We start from the raw sequence: 21,292 nt of genomic DNA, 5'->3' as shown, positions 1-21,292 counted from the left end.
AAATGATAATGAGTAATTGATTATACAGGAATATCTTTAACAATTTTTAATATTTGTCAATTTTCGTTACATACAAACAGTGTCGTATCCAGAATTTTTTTGGGGGGTTATAAAAAATGGAACATTAAATTTTTTTTGAATTTTGTGTGTTTTTATTATAATCAATAAACAATATACATACACTAAACATTTTCGGGGGGGGGTATAACCCCCTAACCCTCCCCCCTGGATAAGCCACTGCATACAAATATACAATGTTATGTGCATACATATTATAATGTGACGGGCATACATTTTATCACATAATGTTACAGATATATATATATATATATATATATATAAATACTATATCGATTGCATTACAATAACACAATGATTCCACTATAGCGGGCATATCTATATGTAAAATCAAAACCACACTCGTGGATAAATTAAATTATTAATTAGTTCACATGATCATTATACGGGAAATTAAGATAACTAATGAATAATCGAAACGGTAGTGATTACATCCTGTATCTCTGCGTCAGTAATTATGTACCAGACGAGAGATCTCACACACACGCAGAATCAATAAGGAATTATCATATTTTATTATCATTTTCATATACACACACACACACACTTGCATATATCAGATATAAAAGGGGGCCCTGAATAGGCCCTAATTCAGATGTGTTTTAGTCTTATTAATGCACGCACCTTCACGTCAGTTTGTTTTATAAATTAATTATTCGGACTTAGAATAATTTTACAAATTGAATAAATTGGACTTAGAATATTTCAATAAAGTTAATATTTTAAAGTCTTGAGTTATTTATTTCAACATTATTATTGTTCTACATTGATTACGAAGCTGAACAATTGAGTGTACTCATCTCTCGTTGCACTGTCCGGTACCCATTACCGGCATGCAACATAAGATACACATTACAAATTTTTTTAATGTGGATCATTTTATAACGAAATCAAATTACGCATGGCTGTGAATACTGAATTGGGTTTTTTGTCGGGTCCAAACTTAATGAGAAATCAAATATAACACAAGCGTAACTTTCAAAACACAGACAGATGTTAAAAAATAACTACATAAAAGTCGATTCTAAGTGGATCCGACATTAGATTAAAAAAAAAAAAACCACAAATATTAAGGATTCACCCGATTAAAATATTACCAAAATTTGACTTGTAAATGTTGAGCATGAATTAAAGAAAAAATTTTAGCCCCCCCCCCCCCAAGAAATAAGTCTAGATACGTCCTTGGTACAATAAACCCAAAAAGTGAGTGTTTTACACATTATTTTTATTCATCAGGGTTATTCAGGTGACTTTAGAATCAACCGTATAATTTAAGTACAACCTTGTTCTTTATCAATGTAATATAATCAATTTAAAATATTTTTAGAATCCAAAATTTTTTAAATTATTTAAATTATTTGGGCATTAGTAACTAAAATAGTTATACGAATTATAGATAAGAATGTAAAACGATGGTTGTTCATAAATTAATAAATCGCGTTTTCTAATGAACTTTTGACGGTGGCAAAAATATTTATAGTTTGTATAGTTTATACTTTTACAGGTTTTTAACTACAAATGGCGGTAACGTTTTATTTTTTTTTTCTTCAGTATATAAGTATATAAGAAGTTTGTGAAAATCGTATGTAAAATATTCTTATAAATTGATGTAAAAATATGCTATGTTCTGTCAGTTAGTCACGTGGTTTTTCATTCGATCGAGACTGATGACTGAAGTAAAATTGTGAGTTGTAAATATAACAAAATTGTTACCTCGGACGGGGCCCGGACGAGTGTGAATGCTTGATCCGAGTCAACCCGGACGTGCCGTTACATGTCACGAACCAAGCTCGAACCCGGTCCGGACAAGTGGGAATCGACCTTAAATTCGCCACTGTGTTCTGTAAGCATTAAATCATCAGAAAATAGATATTTTTTCTTTCATTCGGAATGTCTGATTTATAACTTAATAAGTAAAAATGTGTTAAACATGGTTTAAAATATATTATAATAATGATTTTATAATTTACATGTTGGTGAAGAAAATTAGGCTAACAGTAACTATATATTTTAGCTCGGTATGCGCGGAACGCGAATATTAAAAATATTGCGGCAGAGTATGATAGGTATACTATGCACGTACGGATGTGTATGCATTTTATGGTACACAGTACTTGATGAAGGTTCATGAAATAATAGTTTGCCCTCATTAGACTTCCGACTGTCTCTCGCGTAGCACGAAGAGATTTCCGCCATCCCCCGCTTCTTACCTCGCCAGTGGTTTCGCTACACCCGATACGACTCTTTTACTGAGTGTTGTCCGCGTCGCACGGAAAAGCTGTCTTTCATGTCGCACGCCAAGACTTTTGTTATCGCCCGGTTTTTCCCACGCGATTGGCTATTTTTCGCCCGGCAAGTCGGACCACGACGGACCTTGTGTTCATAGACAAGTTTATGCTTGGGTTCTCGACGCTGATCGCGAACGATTCATTTTAACGCCTCGTCCTTTGTCGTCGTCACGCGTGAGTATTTTTTTTATAAACTCGCATACGCGTACGCGTTTCGTAATTATTTTTATATATACTGTGTTAATATAGTTGTGTCATTATTTTACAAGTTCCGACTAAATTTTTTATTATAAATTGTTGGGGAACGAGTCACGCATGTTCTCAATAATAATTGCCCACCCTACCATTATCATTCGACTAATTTTTCTTATTTTCAAGTTACTCAATTATTTTCCCTCGATTGTTCTTATCACCGAACTATATAGCTAATATTATCCGTTGATATCAAGTAAAAAAAGTTTTATTAATTTAAAAGTTTTAATTTAATTATTATTATGTAATGAAAATATACGAAAAATAAAATGAATAAATCAATACGATTTAAGGTATTTTATATTTTGATAAAAAAAAGAACAATTATATTTAAGCATTTAATGATAATATGGTATATTTAATATTTTTATCTCTTTAATATTTCATACCAAGTATCTAATGTCCAAAATTCTGTATTTTCAATTAAACAATCAAATCTTACATGAATCCTTGTAGAAAATAAAAATATGTAATATTTTCATCATTTATTTAAATTGCATGTATAATTAAGAATTAGTATAAGTTTATAGTATAGTAAATGTTGAATAATATATAATATTATTATAATATATACTACTATTATATATATTATTTTTAAAAATCTGGTCTATAATATAAATACTATATACTTATGTTTATTATTCATTTATATTTATTCTATTAAATTTTTAGTTTTTTTTTTTTTTTTTTTTTTATCATAAAGATTTCAACAAACTAATACTTGCATTAAGAAAGTCTACAATGTCTGATATTAATTCTATTCCATCACCTATTTTATGTAAACTGTCAAATACCACTTGCAAAACATTTACACCATGTCGCACTATAGGGCTCAAGAGGAAGTCAAGTAGTACACCATCTTATAAAAATGAATTGAAGAAAACAAAGTTATTAAATGAAACAAGGAAATGTATACAATTTGATGAAGATGTGAAGTCAATTAAAACTAAAACAAAAGATAAATCAAATTCAATAACTAGTTATAAAAGAGATATGAAACATATAAGTGTATTAGAAAAACAACGTAAAATTGAAAACTTGAAGTCTGAAATCAAAAATAGTGAACAGGTATGGAATATTTTGTTAATGATAAATTCATATTTACAATATATTATCTACTTTGATCTCAATGCTATTATAACTTCTAAATATAGCTAAGCTAAGCAAAACAAAGTATATTTTAGATTTATAATTATATCTTTCTTAACATTTCAACATAACCCTATTAATAATGTAATATTTAACTTTTAATTTGCATAAAATAGATTACCTATAGAAAAGTTTTATAAAATATCAGTTTAACTGTTTTCATTTGAATTTTATATAATTTGGAGTTCTTAGAAAAGTTGCATGCTGTTCATTCAACAGGTTTAACATTACATGCGTATTAGGATATTTCAAATTATTACTCAATTTAAGTTAAATTTTATTTATTATAAATATTCTAAGTATAAATCATTTAATTATTTTTTTAAGAAATTACAAGGTGAAGGTGCATGGTACGATCGGACTATAATACTTTTAAAGAATAGTTTGTTCGGGACTACCTTATATACCTTGTTCCTGTGTAAAATGTTGTGATTCTTTCAAGAGATTAACATACCTGACCTGGATATGGTGTAATTTATGTTAATGTTAAATATTCTGTGTCTAAAACCCAGTTTTGTGTGAACTCCCTGTACTCGTTATAACATTTAGATTGTTTCGTTTCTTATAACCATCCCATCAATAATAATATTTAGCTAATGATATCTATATTCCCTATAAGGAGTTTTAAATTGTATTTTAAATATTACTGTACGTCCAACCCTGGCTTACTTATTATATAATTGGTTGGCCTCGCGAATTCTGTATTTCTCAGAACCACTTTTCACATATCTTATATTCTATTATATGATTTGAGTTTATACATTATTGTTTGAAAAAGCCCATAATCCTTTAGCCATAGCAACCGTACTACTGGTACCTATTTATAATGATTATATAAGAGTTATTCTATTATAATATTTATTTATTATGTGTAATATACCCATGTAATGATAATTGTAAGGACCTATATATATGTATATCTATAACAAGTTTAAGATCAGCTGAATGGTAGTTTAATAAGACCATAGCTGTAAGTATATAGGTAATTAGTTAATGAAATTATGGTGCATTGTTGTAGATGATGTAGTGCCAGTTAGTAGTTGAAGAGATGAGTAAAAAATAAATGGTAACCGTAGAATGTGGCATTTGAAAAAAGATGACTCACAGTATACATGAATAAATTGAGTCATGAATATAAGATTGTAATTTATTATTAAGGAATGCAAGAATGACATGGAAATGGATTTTAAGAGAATACAAGAGAAATAGATAAATTTACAGATCATTTGTAAATAGAATAAATATAACATGATAACATTTCTGTTTATGAAGTGAATGTTCATATTATATGATTAATTATTGAATGATTTCAATTAAATTTCTAGTTAGATAGCAAATTGTGTTTTGCTCGTTCGATAGAGGATTAACATTAAATTAATTTAAGGATACATATTAGAATTATTATACTTTTAATATTATTAAAAACATTTTATTCTATTTTTTCAAGTACTTTTAATAATATTACTTTATGTTTATATATATTCTTTTCAGCACAATTTAGATGAAATACACAAACTATCAAAAAAATGGTTAATGGTTTGTCAAGAAGCTATTATGTCATTGTTTAACCAATTAAATGGGAATCCTAATCATATAACTATAAAAGATTTAATAACGAGTTTAAACATTGATCCAGATTTAATACATTTTGATTCTGATAATCAAGAATTTTACCAATAAAAAGTTATGATCAAACAAATTAATCCAAAAATATTTATGTATTTTTTGTAATAGACTCATAAACAATAAAAAGAAGTGCTTTATTTAAGTACATTTTAATTTCTTTTCCTTTTCTTTTTATCTGTAGCTCCATAATTTTTGAAAGTGGTGTAAGAGAATGGACGGATTTTCATACCACTACCTTTACTTCCCTTATTTTTCTTATTTGACTGTTGAAAATCATTATGTGTTTTGTTATTCTTCATTTTTTTATTTACCTTTCCTCTTTCTGAACTATTAGCTAATGGTCGATGAATACCTTTGCCTCCAGCTAAAACATTATTTTAAAAAGCATTTTATTTTACCGGTTAAAATTGGAATGAAAATAATAATATATTTAATAATAGTACATACGTGTGTATTTCAACCGTTTTTTTGATGGCATATCATCATCACTGTAGTTACTGACTAAATCTTCCTCATTTCCTATGGCATGAAATATAAATAATTTAAAAACTATTTGAAGAAAAAAAAGCAAGATTTAAAAGTAAAAATAAATCAAATAATAGAATCATCAAATATTAAATCATTGAATATATTATGAAGTATGGTATTATATATATTTTTTCTTCTATTATTACTAACAAAAATTAAGCAATACATATATATATATACTGAATTAGTAAAAAATATACTTCAGTTTAATTAACTATAGTAATTTATAATTAATAAAAAAACTAATAAGCAGCATCCCAAATATTTTATCGAAAGCAGAGTTATGTACACAGAAAAGATAAAATGCATAATTATAAATAATTTAAAAGTATTAACTCATTTATTGTTTAACATGTTAAAATCATAAAATGATATGTTTATTGCAGAACAAGAATGTGACTTCATAAATTCTGATAGGTTCACAAATAGTTCTGCTACTACTGAATAGTATTCTAACCTACATAAAGACTTAAGATAGATATCAGGATTTGATACTGATGTATTATTTAATTCTTTTATATGTATCATATAGCAAAAAACAGCAATTTTTATCTATCATTACAGTTAATATAAGTGATAACAATTCTGAAAACACATTCAAATTTAGTATTAAGTCTACTTACTTGATATTGAGCATACCAAGATTAAATTATACTTCTAAACTTTTGTTTTGAATTAATTATATTTTCAAATATTTTTATAGTATTGGAATTAAATTCATGAAATTTGAAAATTTAAATTAAAAAAAAAAAAAAATGGCTAGATTGATTACAAGTAGACTTTATGCCAAATTCAAATACATTTTCAGAATCTTTATTGCGTTAATACATAAACTGTAATGATAGAAATAAAGAGTAATTTTTACTATGTTGCAAATGTGAAAGATAAAGATAACACACATTGGTGGGATGTCAATCCCCTAAAGCTGTTATAATGTAATTAAAAGCAACAATGCATAAAAATAATAATTTTGTTTTAAAACAATGTAACCTAAAACATGTAAATGGCTATTGTATTAATTAGTAGTGCAAATTGGTTTTATGAATAATAGCATTTCAATAGCACATCTGCAGCATTTTTCACATTCTTATTACATCTAGTGTAAAAACACTTATTATTATATTACCAGATTTTTGCGGTAATACTGAAGGTTCATCAACAATGATAAGGCGTCCATCAGGTGCAATTTTTATACTATCATCAACATTAGATGACTTTGATACATTTGTATGGTGTTCATTAGTAGGTTTTGACACTATATCAGAAAATTAAAAATATTAATTGAAAATATTAACTTCTTTTTCATACAAATTAATTCTTACTTAAAATATTTTTACAAGTAGTTGGTGCAGTAAAATCTATAATATCATCTTCACTTTCATGTAAATAATTTTCAACTAACTTTTTCCTTCTTCCCTTTTCAAGTTTTGCTTTGGGTTTTTTATCTAAATTAATTTCTAATTCATCATCATCGCATTCAGCCAATATTTCTTCAAATCTAATGTGTAAATTAAATTGTTAAGGATACTATTACGAATTATAAAAAAAAAAGAATACATACGTTTTAGGTTTAGTCTTAAGATTAAAATCAACAACTTTTTCATCATTTATTTTATCTTTTGTTCTTTTTTCTTTATTTCTCTTCAATCTTTCAGATTCTTTTTTTATAGCGCGTAAGCGTACATGTGTTTGAATATCAGTATTCGGTACAAATCTTATTATAACATCAGTACCAAATTTACGGACCAATCTTTGGTAAATATTTTTAGTTTCTTGGCGAAATTTTCTTTTACAATCATCTGTCATTTTAGATAGTGAACTCACCTAAATTAAAAAATAAATGAATCCAATTGATTAAATTTAATATCAATGAAATTATTTTTCTTTTAACAAATTTAATTTAAAAATAATACTATAATTTTATAAAATTATAAGTCTTAGGTCAAATATATTACAAGTATCAAAATCATACATACAATTGTAAAAAGATGAGGAAATAGATCATTCGAAAATGAAGTAATGATGACTTTGATAAAACTTAAAGCAGAGCTAACCACTTCTCTAGTTCCAGTTGTAATAAGTAAAGAAATATTACTTAAAATTGTTTCAAATTGTTCGGAATTTATATCATCTAGAAAAATAAAATAAAATAATTTTTAATGGCTAAATAAAACTAGTAAGAATGCCCTATAAGAATTACTAATTTGTCGTTGAGGTATTAACGTTTTTATTGCATCTAAAACTTCAAAAATAGTTAATTCTCAGAGAACACCAGATAATACATACTTTTACAATTGTGAAGAACTGAAGCCAACGCTAAAATTGTACAACTTATCATTGTTATAGAACCTGCTAATCCTGAAGACAAGGCATTTAAAAAGTTTTCTAAGCCATTTTCAGTTTTAATGGCAAACAAAGCCATTTTGTTTATTAATGCGAAAGCACATTCACGGCATCTTTTATTAACAGTAGAACCTTTACAGCAAAGCACAGCCTCAGGTAGATGTGTTAATATAATCTGCATCACATTGTCTTCATTACTATAATCTAAAAGATGTGCCAAACAACGTAAACGTGGCTAAACAAATAAATGTATGTAATTAATACATCAGTTGACATAAAACATAAGAACTTCGTTGATATTTACACCACGACTTGTAGCTGCAGCATTTTGAGCAGTTGAAACAATAAAATTTAGTATATGTTCTAGATTTTTATTGACAAATTTACTACACGTTGGAGTTTGACTACTAATTATTTCTTCCAAAATTCTAGAGTTAAACATAAAATATTATTAATATATATTATAATTCTCAAAGAATAGATCATTGAAATTTAAGAGATAATTGATAATATAAATGATAAAGTAAGAATATTATTTAGGTGTAATAATATCTTAAATGACATGGTTTATAGTTTCAAACAAGTCATGAACATGAAAATTAGAAGGCAACGAACATATGTAGTTATAAAAATCAGCCTTGTTCATATTATTAAAATTATAGTTCAAGGAGCGAATACTGCCTATACTTAAATTATAGTCTATAACTATGATATTTCATAAATATTTAAAAGTTAATTTATGTAAAATCTGTAGACAGTTGGTAATTAAATTTTAGGAAAACGATAATATTTTTTTTGTTACACCTGCACCAAAAGTTTGGTTTTCGACCACGGTTGAAGCACTGGAAAGCAACCTCTTTCCGTCCAGTAAAGTGGAAATTGTGCACCAAAAGTGCTAGGTGCATATTCTCAGCACAATCAGAAATTGAAATGTATACCACCGTCCTTACAAAATGTTATGCTTTATAAGGACGGTGGTATACATTATTATACGTAACAAAAAAATATATGTGGCTTGGGCAGGAAAGCAATTTTAGTCTTAAGCGATATGCGGCCTTAGCCTGCAATTCATGCCGCACACGTTGCCCGTGTCTGAAATAGCTTACTTCCAGCCCTTGCTACACAATATACTATTCTATAATATACATTCAGGAAATAATATTAGGTATTAATAAATATTCTAAATATATTACCTAAAATATTTTTTTTCTTCTTTGAAATTTTTCATTTCTTTAGTTTTAGAAATTCGAGAGTCAAAAAATGCTTTTAGTGATTTAACTGATTGATATGGTACTAAAACTCGAATAATATCAAGAATGCTTTCTAGTAGCAGTGGTTCAGAATCTTTACAATTTTCTAGCATATTACAACATTTGTTAAATAACTGTTCTTTTAATACATCATCAGATAATGTCAAATACACCTATAATTATAAATTAATATAAAATAGAGCTTTTTTATAATATATTTTATTTTAACTTATTTACTTTGATTGTTTCTAAAGCAGAGAAACGAGTAGCTTCTTCATCCGTACCATGAGCAGGATTAGTATATAAATTTAAGCAAATGGGCAAAAAGTTTTTAGCAAAATGGGATAATTGTATTTTATCATTATCTAAAACTGTATTTTTGGAAACAAAATCTACAAGTTTCCTTAAAGATATAAGTATTGTATCTCGTAATTCTTTACGTGAACTTAACACAGTACCCATAGTCTTGGCAATGTTCTAAAAAAAAAAAAAAAAAATAATAATAAATGTTTATCATTTATTGATTATTATTAAATTTTAAATTAATGTACTTTAAATAAAAATAATTATTTTAAAACTATTTGTTAAATTATTTAGAAACATCTGTATAATTTGAAAAGGTTCAAAAATAAAAACTAAAAAAAACATTTGTACAAATATTGTGAAATAAAATCATTCCTATCTATAACAAAAATTAACTACCCAATTTCCAGTATAAAAATAATTTATTTAATATAAAATTAATTTTTGAATTATTCTAATATATTTTATATATTATATAAATATCATTATATAATATATTATATATCACACACAAAATTAAGTTAATTAAATTAAGTAATTACCTAATAAAATTGAACAATAACGATAATATCTTAAAATTTAAAGACAATACATTTAGCGCAAAAATAACAAATTTAAATATACACTAGAATATTCATAAAAATATATCATAGTTTTGAGTAAGAGATTAATTATAGGTATTATATTAATGTTATATATATATATATATATATATAACTGTTAAAATTGAATGAAAATACTATAGAAAAATTAACAACAAACATTTGAAAAAAAAAAAATGTTTAACTTTATTTCTTACCCGAAATGAAACTGATATATCTGATGGATTTGAACAAAAACTAGTCAATAAAGACCAAATTTGTGATTCAAGAAGATTATAACTAATACCAGTTATATTGTCATTTGCTTTCAAAGCATGTTCATACATTTCACTAAAATAAATAAATAATGATAAAAAATAGTATTGAAAATGGTTAATAATAAAAAAGATATTAACACATACCGACATTTAAGTGCTAAAGGCAAAAAGTGGTCTATAAAGCATTTTAGAGTAGAATGTGAAATACTATCTTTTAAAACAGGTAATAACCAACTACGTTTAAACTCTCCAACATCATCCACCTGAAATAATAATTAAATTATACACAAAAATATAAATAGATTACAATGGTTAGGGAGAAAATGTAATATTTATCTTAACCAAAAATAATAGAATATTAAAAATTATTTTAAATTATTCATCCATAGAAAACATTTTAAATAAATTAAATAATATAAATATTCAAAATAGTAATTTAGTTTTAAATTTAATTAAAAAGTCAATAAAATAAGATGGTAAAAATTATTACAAATTTAGTATAAGGTATTTTTAATTAACATTTAAATTAAATGATTTATCATGTGATGTTTCAAGTAATATATTATAAAACACTTTTCCAAGTTTTTTTTACATTATGTTGGCAACAATTTTTCGACTAATAGAAACTTTTTTTATAGTTCTTTACAGAATATAATATTCATAATGGTTTAAACTCAGGGCAGGAACACACTAGGCAGCTTGGCTGCAGCAGCCAACATATTGAGCAGTTATTTTGTATAAGCAACCAGCTGACGAGTAATGATCGTCAGGCTATCCATAATAGCATTCCATTTGATGTGTACAATCAATTAAAATGGACGTGGAAGAAGCTGTCACTGCTTGGTTTTGTACAAAATACAGAGCAAATACAAAATATTGGATTCAACCTTTTTTTTTTTTTTTTGAACAATACTCAAAGGACTTGTATCAAACTTATATAATAATCCTTGAAGAAATCTAGAATGTTTTTTAAATTCTACTAGAATGTCAGTGCAATCATTCTTTGAAAAATAACGTGGTCACTGTATGGAGGTACATGTGAGAAACACAAAATATATCTGACTACTTCGACTGACAAGTAGACACACGACGGCCACATACGTTCTTGTTATCATACTCTGGCAGCTGTTGTGTGAGTGTACACTTACTGGTTGCTGCAACCTGGAATCATTGGCATCCTAGTGCCATACAATAAGCAACTATAGGTGAGAATGGCTTCCTAGTGCATTACAACCCTTATTTGCAGCAAAAATCATTAAACTATTACATACAAATTATGAAAAAATAAAAATAAGCTTAATTTACTCTAAATTTAAAATGAATATATTACATAATCTTTAACTTGAGTTTAAATGTCAAGTATTAAAATGATCGAATTTCAAAAAAAAAATTATACCTTTAATGGAATAACATTATCTGCTATAATATATTCAGGCCCAATATATCTGATAGCCGCTCCAATTGTCATTTCTAATTCATTAACAAATGTTATTTCATTGGAATCTCTAAGTTGACCCAATGATTTTATACATTCTAAAAATATACTTGGAGCATATTTTCCATAAACCTGTTAATAATATAAGAGTATATACAAAAAAGGAAAAATGATTTAAAACAATTTATTTCTTAAAAATATACCTTAAAAAATGTAGAAAAAGTATGCAAAACCTGAGGACAAGCATTTTTATACTGATAAGATAAGCACTGGGTCACTAAATTGAATAAAACGGAGACATTTTGATGATATGTTGATTCAGTAGCTTGTCCAATACATTCTTCAATGAGAATACGCAATGTAGTACCTGATGCTTTTAATGATTCTGGATTTCCATTAATCCAAAGTTCAATACAAACTTTGAACATTCTTTTAAGATGTGAAATACATAATGACATGTCACTTCTACAAAAAATAAATGTTATATTGATAAATATTATATATATATATATGAGTAGAAATATTATTTTAACTACTTAGATAAACAGATGTAAGCTTCCTGTTGGACAGCTAACCATGCTAAAGTAGGTTGTGTATCTATTGGGGTAGGGCGGTAGTCAAAAAGTGCCATCAATAACTTAGCATTTAAGGTTGATGGTAGAATGAGGTCTGATGAAGGATAAGATACAAATAAACCATGAAATACTTGAAAACCACATGACAACAATAATGGATGATTTAAAGTCATAAGTTTTAAGACTTCTTCACAAAGAAGCTGTAAGTTAAAAAATATTATTTAACAAAAAAAAATAAATGTTTAAAATAGTAAAATTATTGTAAATAAATACATTACTTTAAGTTCTTTTTTTGGAAATACAGGCATCAATTCTTTTAATAATGTTAAAACATGAAGAATAGTAGTATTGCTAACTGTTGTACTTGATGTTAAAACTTTAGTACAATATGTGGCAGTATATCCAGATATTGGATGAATTGAATCATTGTTACTTTTAAGTATAGCACATATAGCATGTTGAGCAGCCTTACGAATCTATAATTTTTTTTTTAAAAAAAGGTTATTACTATTAAATTATAAAATAAGATAACTTGCCTTAGGTTTTGAATGTATAACAAAATTTAAAATTGCATCATATACTTGTACAGTAGAACTATGGGACCAGACAATTTTTTCTTGAATACGAAGTAATAAAGAAAAACAACTAAATATCTATAAAACAACAGTATTAAAAAAAAAACAAGTATGTCAGGTAAAATTCTCATACCGATTTTAGTAAGTTATTATTATCAGATTCAGCAAACTTTGCAAGTGCTGCTAATAAAATTTGAGAAGTAGGTCCAAATTTAGAACATAAAACCTCTTTAGGAACACATTTCATTCCCATACTTAACAGTGAAACCATAGCTGTAACACTATCCTCGCAATCAGCTTGTCCATTGCTTAATGTTGTTTGTAAAGTAGTAATCTAATTTAATAGAATCATTTATTAGTAATTATAGCCAGCATGATAGTAAGATTAAATCTATTTACAAGAGAAGCGAAATACTCAGTAGATGATTCTTTTCCTCCGTTAGCTTTAATTACTTCAGTTAATGCTGCAAGAATGGCTAACATTTCTTTATGTAAAAAAGAATTTGAACTAAAATTTTTAAGCAACCTACAATAAAAAAATAAATAGTGAATTTGTCTGAAATGAACTGCCATGAATCTATTTTTATTAGAAGTATATATCTATAATATAGCTCGAAATTATGATTCTTTATGATTAAAAAACGATTACATTTCAAAAATGATTTTTATTTTAAATGCATAATAACTTACTTGTTAAAAGATGGATTTGTACATGAGCTCCAATCAGAAGCAAAAGTTTCAAATGTTTTATATGATGAAGCTGAAATATTAGACATAACATCATCTTGTTTAGATTTATTAGATCCATAATTGTTCATTAAATTATCATGTTGCTTTAAAGTATTTTGAGTTAATAGACTTTTTCCTTCATTTGAAATACCTAATAAAAAAAATGGAACTATTTAAGTAAATTTATATATAAAATAATTTAAACACTTACCAAACATAGGTTTGCAAAAATTAATTTGAGCTTGTGAACGGTATTTTTTTGAGTCTGGATTGGTGACCGAACTTTGTCCTTTTACCCATCGTTTACCTTTAGACTTCAATTTTTTTCTAAACTTAGCCATGATTACTTTACTGTAGTAACGAACTATTTAAGTAAAATAAAATAAATTAATAAATAATTCTCCTTTTAATAATAAATACGAAATAAGGCTAAAAGATAATGTTCAAATTAGATACTTATTAAAATCTTTGAGTCTTTATCAGATACCTATAACAAACATTTATTTATCACTAAATATTATTGAAGCACGTGGTTAGAAAGCAAGGAAGTTATAAAAGTCTTAATATTATCATAATATTAATAACATGGGAACACAGATATCTTTATTATAATAAAAACATCTGTGCATGGGAAAAATGAATTAATACCACAAATTTATCTATAATATATATACTATATAAATTTGTAGTTTGAATTAGATTAAAGTTTTAATATTGAGGACTGTGTGTACTTAGAAAAAGTTCTATGGGGCGATGTCGATGGAGTGCCATGTTCAATTTGGTTCGACCAAAATATGAGATTAAAATTATTTTTAATACATCTAATGAGATTTTTAAAATTGTTATTTTCAACCGTGGTTACTAAATAATTAATGCTCGAAATTTAAAGATAAAATTCAAACTGATAAAAGAACAGTCACTATTATTTATTGTTAAATGGTCAACTTTAATTTTGATTAAATTTTTTTTTGTATTATTGTATACTCGATCATTATTTGGCATGAATAATTCTTATTTATTAAAAAAACAACTAAAAGATAATGAAGAAGAATTATCCAATTACCTACGTGATATGAATATTTGGAAAGATCAAATGAAACGAAAAGAACCTACTTTACCTCTTAAAGTAATTGCTATAAATTTAATTACTGTTTTATTCATTTAAATATTGATACCTATTCAATTTTAGAACCCTGGTGAAAAAAAACCGAAAATTAGTGAAAACAAAATATTATCATGTGATTACTCAAATTGGGACAAATTTGATATTGTATGAATTATAAATTTTATTAAATAATTATTTGTTTTAACATTAATGTATTGTTAAAGTTGTGTTTATTAATTTTAAGGTAAATGCTGGTAAAAAATTGGATAACCAAGATGAATTACAAAAAAATAATCATACCTCAAGTGATTATTTAGTCAGTAATAAATTACAATCAAAAATCTCTGAAGCATTATATGAAAAAAAATTGGTAATATGTCTTAATGATTATCACTAATTGTTTTGTTTAAAATGTTTATTCATTATATAATTTCTATTCTACTTACATTTCATGGAAATTTAATCAATAATTTAATGTTTAAAACTTAAATTTGATATCCATAACTATTATGATCTTCAAAAGAATAAAAAAAGAGATATTGATATATCAAAGACAATATGGTTAAATATAATTAATGTTAAATAAATATAACTAATGAATATAAATGAGATATTTGGACATTTGGGGTTAGAGAACTATGGTAGCTAAATCCACATAGTTGGAAATTTAGATGAAAAATAAGGAAATTGTATTATTAATATTATGAATAGTGTAACAAAATTAATTTACAATTACAGTGAAACCTCAGTATCCCAAACTAAAGGACCATAAAATATTTGATATACAGAAATTTCAAGATAGTGAAATTCCACTGTATTATGTTTTAATGTTTGATTATGTTATTTGCTGTCTCATTTTATTTTTATTTATTAATTCACTTTTAAAAGAAAAATTTAACTTTTTTAGAAGATAATAAAATGTAGAAGACTTTATTACCACTTTCATTTTCAGTGCAATAATAACTCAAAAAAGTAAGGAGTGTTTAATGATTATTAATCTTTGGCAGTTATAATAATGAATACACATGTCTTTTTTTTATAATATTTATCTAGATTGGAGGCACAAATCTAGGGGACAATTTCCCTTTTTATTTAGTAGTTAGGTAGACAATTGGTCAATACTTAAAGGTCAATTTACAGATATATCAATTAGCTTATACAATATTTTTTATATTACATAATTTATATTATGCAAACGCTTCAACCAATTTTTTTTATAATATGTGGGTATTGAAAACTTGTTTCTTCTCCTCTCACTCCCCATAGTGCCAACTAGTTTGTGCAACTGTAATAATGTATAACAAAATCTTTTCATCAATCATATTTATATATTTATATTTATAATTTAGTACACATTTTATTGTTTCATAATTAATACATCTATAATATAGAGCTTATAATTTACAGTAAATTCTTATTTAACTCATTGTTGGTATTGCTATGTAACGTCACAATATTGAGTGAGCATCACCCTCATCCCATTGTTTTTTATCATTATTTATTATTTAATGAGCATATACGATTGAAACCAATACTAAATTATTTATATTTAATTATTTTATAAATATAATTCTAAACATTTTTCATGATTAAAAATATTTCAAACAATAAAAATTAAAAACTACTTTATTTTAAAAATACCTTTTGTTCATACAATCTTTCAAATAATATTTAATATTTACGAGGTGAGCGTCACACCACGATACCAATGCCTTAACTTTATTATGGTTAACTTTATTGGAAATAAAATTTCTTTCAGAGTTATATTAAAATTGATTTATTATTTATTTGAATTTTTATAGGGCAATGCATTAGTACAAAAAGAAAAATGGGCTGAAGCTATAACTAGGTATACGAGAGCCATTGAATATTATGACAAGGATCCAATATTTTATGCCAATAGAGCATTATGTTATCTTAAGTTAAATAAGTAAGTTTATTAAAAAAAAATATATGTTAACATGTATTTAATTGTTATTGTTTTCATTTACAGATATAAATTAACAATTAATGATTGTACTTCTTCTCTTAAATTAGACAGTACTTATGTAAAAACATATCAAAGAAGGAGTGCAGCTTATATGGCTCTTGAAATGTACGATGAAGCAAAAAAAGATTTGGATTCTGTACTAAAACTTGAACCCAATAATAAAAAAGCCAAAATTGATATTGAAATTATTAACAGCAAAATTAAAGTTAGTGTAAAATTTTAATTATATATTTAATTTATAATACTAATTTCACTATTCATATTATGTAATAGGATGCAATTCCTAAAAATAATATATTACTTAAAAATAATAGTTTAAATAATTTAATGAGCAATGTTGAAGGCTCAATAAAAAGTGTTATTCCTCATTGGCCTTCAAGACCAAGTTGTAAACAAATAACTTCCAAACAAAAACCTCCACATTTAAGATCAAAAGTAAGTAAAATACATTAAAGTTAATAATTATTTGTTGATATGACATTGTATGATATAAATATTTTCAGAAACCTTTTTGTACACTCAAAATTAAAGATATTCAAGAAGATCAAGAAGAAATAAATAATATGCATTTATTGCAAACAACATTGAAAGAAGTTTGTGAAAAAAAACAAGAAGTTATTAGTTCAGTAAAAAAAGATTTAATGCAAACTGAAAAGAAACAAGATTTAGTTGTTCCTCCTCCTCCTCAAACATATGTACAACTCAAACAAGATTGGGCATATTTGCAAAAAGATTCTAAATTGTTGTTTCAATATTTTAGAGTAAGATAAAATTAATTTCTAAATATATATGAAAATTTAAATATTATATATTTCCCAGCAAATTCCTGGTAGGCGTTTACCATTTATTGTACGTAACTCAATGGATCATGATTTGTTTGTGGATATGATAAGAATTTTGAAATTAGAATTTATTCAAAATGGATGTGAAGTTACTGATCATTTAATTGGAATAAGTGAACTACCTAGAATACAAATGTTAGTTATGTTTTGTTCATACGATGAAATATTATGTAAGTAACTGTTTATATTATTTAAAAATATCTCTATAACATCAAAAACCTAAGGTTTAACAATATTTTGATACTATACATTGTTTTATTTTTATCATTATGTAATTGTCCATAAACTTGTAGTTCTTTAAGGAACTTTAATTGTTTTCTAGTCTTAAAACCCATTAAATATGTAAAATATTTTAGCCCATTTGTTAGAAACAACTAATAATTACAATGGTAAGTATAAAAAAATATAATCTTTAAATAAATTTGATGGACGTATTTGAGAACTAATTATTCAAATGATTTATATTAATTGAACATAAATATGAATGAATTGTATTTTATACATTAATATTTATTTTAATTCTAGGTATCAAAGAATTACTACATCATGTTTCACAAAGTACTCCAGAGAGTGTTTTCAAAAGATTGAAAAGTTCTTTTGGAATTTAATATTACTCAAACCACAATTTTTTTTATTTATATGCACATTTATCACATTTTTTCAATGTACTACCTCTACTACCTCTGTGTTGCATTATAATTCAGAATTATAATTATGGTTTATATATATTAAATAGAAAAACATTTTCTTCAAACTAGATATTTACACATATTTGTTTCTTTGAAAAATATTTGACTTTTGTTAGTATATACAACGTATATTATACATGATTTATAAAATTGTATTAATAAACAATATTCAAAACAGCGATTCAACCTTTATGAATATTTTACATACTACTTGACCAAATTTATTGTTACTTCTCTCAACATATACATAATTTTACATTAATGGAATCTTTTATTATTAAAATGTAAGTATTAAATACGTTTAGAATTATTTATTATAATGTTAAATCACTTAATAATACTGTTGATGTTGTATCCGATAAATTAAGACATCAATATCAAATATACCAAATAATATTAAATGATAATAATAATAACACAATGAAAGTTATATCAACAAATTTCACTGCATATCATTTACAAGCTTACTGAGTACCACAGAGTACAAACAACGGTTTTAGAAATCTTAATATAAAGGATATTACATCCTTATCAAATATCTAAAATAGATCAATAAAAGAAAAGAGGGTAGTCAATTAGTATAAATTAAACTTTAATTATGATAGTAAATCCATTAAAGGTAATTATAATAATATTTTATTTATACTTAGCAAAAAGTACACCGAACAAAATATATATAGAGATTTACAGGTAAATGAAGTACTTCAGAATTTTCAAATTTACAGATATATTAATTCTCAGAAATGCTGAATATTGTTTTGTTGTTGTAATAAAGTTGTAATGGAATACGGTCACTACGGCAAAATAGAAATTTTCTCAACATTGTATTAGCCACCACAAAATTCTGAAATATAAAAAAAATTAGGCATTAATTATAAACTTTTGTATAGTTATACATGACATATAATGCCATAATTTTTTCAAAATAAAAAAATTAATTTAAGAATCTAGATTCAAAATTGACTTGAAAAAATATATGGGTATTAAGTATTAACATGATTGAAAAAATACTCTCAATTTTTAAATAGTATTAAATTATTGTATGCCTTCGATATTTTTACCCTAATTATTTCATTTAAATTTGACAAATAAGAATAACAGGTTAACTTAAAAATCAATTACAATTTTGATCATCAATAAAAAGAACAAAAAGTAATAAGAAAATAAATTATTAAGAAACTTATTTCACTATTTACATTAATTAACTTGTCATAATGAAGAAAATGAAACAAAATGTTCATAATTTAATTAAGTATAGTAATAAAAGGCAATAAATATACATATGGTATTTTTCAATAATACTGGCAGTAATATAATCTACCAAAACATGAAATTGAAATTTACTAAATGTGTTTGTATTTGTAATTTCCATCTACTGAAATTTGTAAAATAATTTATAATACTCCGATTATAAAAATTTTCAATTTTGAACATATAATTATTAAACTTAGGCCAATATTGTGCCAATTATAATATAAATATATTATACAGTACATGACTTGGAATAAAGTGTTACCCACCATTATTTAAGCTTGAAAAACAAAAAAAAAACACCAACAATAGGAATAATTGTTAATTATTTTTATTGAATTTAATTGCTATAAATAATTGTAGTCGATAACTTGAAGGAAACATTTCTAAGTCAGCCATCAACTAAAATTTACAATCATAATAGAAAACCTTAAAAATAAATGCATGATTACCAATAATTATTCTTTTTTTGAGCTCACTGGATTTTCAACGACAACAGCTTTCTCAGTACTGTCTGTCTTTTCTTCCAATGATCCCTTGGCAACCACTTCTTCTTTGCTGGCATCGTCAAAATTTCCAACCAAGTCTGGTACCTCATCGTCATCTTCAATTAATGACTTACCAATGAGATTGTTACTTGCGAACCCACTTGCATAGCGTTTTAGCTGACCAATTTCTTCATGGCCCAACTGATTTAATATGCCAGGCAGTAGTTCAGACATGGATTTTGAATCACCATGCCCCGTTATAGCAAAAGTATTTGCTGCAAGCGAAGCTTGTGCTTTTGGATTGTTGAAGTGTATTACAGTACCATCATCTTTGATCATATTTACTTCTTCAATTCCAGGTATTGTATTAACGGCTAACTTTTTTAATGTACTTTGGAGTTTTTTGTCGTCTGTGGCCGCTGTCGTATGTACAACCTTCTTCTTTCGTCGTGGTGTGCCTTTACCGCCTATTCTCACCTGGTCGCTTAGTTTTTTCAATTTATCTGCGTTCATTTTGTTTTGAGAATAATTATCGTCAGGAAATAATCGGTCAGTAATAATATGATTTGGTGTATATTCTAGAAGCACAAATTAATAATACTTATTGTTTAAAATCCACTAATACAGACTTAACCTGAAGTAAAACACAAAGAAATTTCGTAGAGCACGAACATGTGACTTCAGAGTTTGATCAACAAAATGGTAGATCCAATCACATCTCAGGTCCTTCAAAAAAGCCGAACTCCGATGTTTTCACTCTCGGTTAACCTCGGGTTATCTCGTCGGTTAAAAGCAAAGGGAATTTAAAGTACTAAAACCACGGTTTAGTTAAACGGTAACATAATATTGCGCCATTTTTTTAAATAATTATTTTTCTTATAATATAACATTAGGTATATTGATATTCTTAACGATTTTCAATTTAAGTTCATATGAA

The 21,292-nt window shown here is 25.7% G+C and overlaps 4 protein-coding genes across 6 annotated transcripts; 2 read left to right on the top strand and 2 right to left on the bottom strand.

The window, feature by feature from the left end:
• The first annotated feature begins 2,113 nt into the window (after positions 1-2,113).
• Positions 2,114-5,478, top strand: LOC112687644. Of its 3 annotated transcripts, none has more exons than XM_025560475.1 (3): positions 2,114-2,540; positions 3,322-3,686; positions 5,259-5,478. In XM_025560475.1, the coding sequence occupies exons 2-3, from the start codon at positions 3,360-3,362 to the stop codon at positions 5,445-5,447; spliced, it is 516 nt and encodes a 171-aa protein (XP_025416260.1). In that variant the 5' UTR covers positions 2,114-2,540; positions 3,322-3,359; the 3' UTR covers positions 5,448-5,478. The 3 variants fall into 3 exon arrangements, with proteins under 3 accessions (XP_025416260.1, XP_025416262.1, XP_025416263.1); XM_025560477.1 differs by lacking the exon at positions 2,114-2,540 and adding an exon at positions 2,853-2,911; XM_025560478.1 differs by lacking the exon at positions 2,114-2,540 and adding an exon at positions 2,990-3,087.
• Positions 5,479-5,509: 31 nt separating this feature from the next.
• LOC112687681 (RRP12-like protein) lies at positions 5,510-14,451 on the bottom strand. The gene is made up of 21 exons (XM_025560539.1): positions 14,202-14,451; positions 13,952-14,141; positions 13,661-13,787; positions 13,395-13,595; positions 13,223-13,339; positions 12,965-13,162; positions 12,648-12,886; positions 12,315-12,576; positions 12,073-12,243; positions 10,821-10,939; positions 10,617-10,749; positions 9,752-9,991; positions 9,458-9,687; positions 8,569-8,692; positions 8,208-8,499; positions 7,898-8,052; positions 7,483-7,745; positions 7,244-7,419; positions 7,048-7,176; positions 5,841-5,912; positions 5,510-5,757 (listed from the first exon to the last, which is right to left on the bottom strand). The coding sequence occupies exons 1-21, from the start codon at positions 14,329-14,331 to the stop codon at positions 5,543-5,545; spliced, it is 3,783 nt and encodes a 1,260-aa protein (XP_025416324.1). The 5' UTR covers positions 14,332-14,451; the 3' UTR covers positions 5,510-5,542.
• Positions 14,452-14,648: 197 nt separating this feature from the next.
• Positions 14,649-18,683, top strand: LOC112687653 (RNA polymerase II-associated protein 3-like). The gene is made up of 9 exons (XM_025560494.1): positions 14,649-15,116; positions 15,180-15,260; positions 15,340-15,465; positions 16,898-17,025; positions 17,089-17,290; positions 17,359-17,520; positions 17,589-17,846; positions 17,905-18,097; positions 18,453-18,683. The coding sequence occupies exons 1-9, from the start codon at positions 14,991-14,993 to the stop codon at positions 18,533-18,535; spliced, it is 1,359 nt and encodes a 452-aa protein (XP_025416279.1). The 5' UTR covers positions 14,649-14,990; the 3' UTR covers positions 18,536-18,683.
• Positions 18,684-19,326: 643 nt separating this feature from the next.
• On the bottom strand, positions 19,327-21,068 carry LOC112687639 (transcription factor BTF3 homolog 4). The gene is made up of 2 exons (XM_025560470.1): positions 20,320-21,068; positions 19,327-19,460 (listed from the first exon to the last, which is right to left on the bottom strand). Exon 1 carries the CDS (start codon positions 20,866-20,868, stop codon positions 20,326-20,328), a length of 543 nt encoding a protein of 180 aa, XP_025416255.1. The 5' UTR covers positions 20,869-21,068; the 3' UTR covers positions 19,327-19,460; positions 20,320-20,325.
• Between the last annotated feature and the right edge of the window lie 224 nt (positions 21,069-21,292).

The sequence above is a fragment of the Sipha flava genome, unplaced genomic scaffold (assembly GCF_003268045.1).
Source record: "Sipha flava isolate LNK unplaced genomic scaffold, YSA_version1 35a_pilon_pilon, whole genome shotgun sequence".
Taxonomy (NCBI): Eukaryota; Metazoa; Arthropoda; class Insecta; order Hemiptera; family Aphididae; genus Sipha; species Sipha flava.
The sequence above is the reverse complement of the archived record's forward strand: the minus strand, read 5'-3'. Positions and strand labels throughout refer to the sequence as shown.

Bases quoted from the DNA above. Each gene is read 5' to 3' on its own strand.
- LOC112687681 (XM_025560539.1), bottom strand. From the start codon at position 14,331: ATGGCTAAGTTTAGAAAAAAATTGAAGTCTAAAGGTAAACGATGGGTA. The intron at 13,340-13,394 runs GTATGAGAATTT...GTTGTTTTATAG, and splicing joins ATAATAACTTACTAAAATCG to ATATTTAGTTGTTTTTCTTT. The intron at 12,887-12,964 runs GTAATGTATTTA...TTTAACTTACAG, and splicing joins TTCCAAAAAAAGAACTTAAA to CTTCTTTGTGAAGAAGTCTT.
- LOC112687639 (XM_025560470.1), bottom strand. From the start codon at position 20,868: ATGAACGCAGATAAATTGAAAAAACTAAGCGACCAGGTGAGAATAGGC.
- LOC112687644 (XM_025560475.1), top strand. From the start codon at position 3,360: ATGTCTGATATTAATTCTATTCCATCACCTATTTTATGTAAACTGTCA. The intron at 3,687-5,258 runs GTATGGAATATT...TATTCTTTTCAG, and splicing joins AAATCAAAAATAGTGAACAG to CACAATTTAGATGAAATACA.
- LOC112687653 (XM_025560494.1), top strand. From the start codon at position 14,991: ATGAATAATTCTTATTTATTAAAAAAACAACTAAAAGATAATGAAGAA. The intron at 17,026-17,088 runs GTAAGTTTATTA...TTTCATTTACAG, and splicing joins TGTTATCTTAAGTTAAATAA to ATATAAATTAACAATTAATG. The intron at 17,291-17,358 runs GTTAGTGTAAAA...ATTATGTAATAG, and splicing joins TTATTAACAGCAAAATTAAA to GATGCAATTCCTAAAAATAA.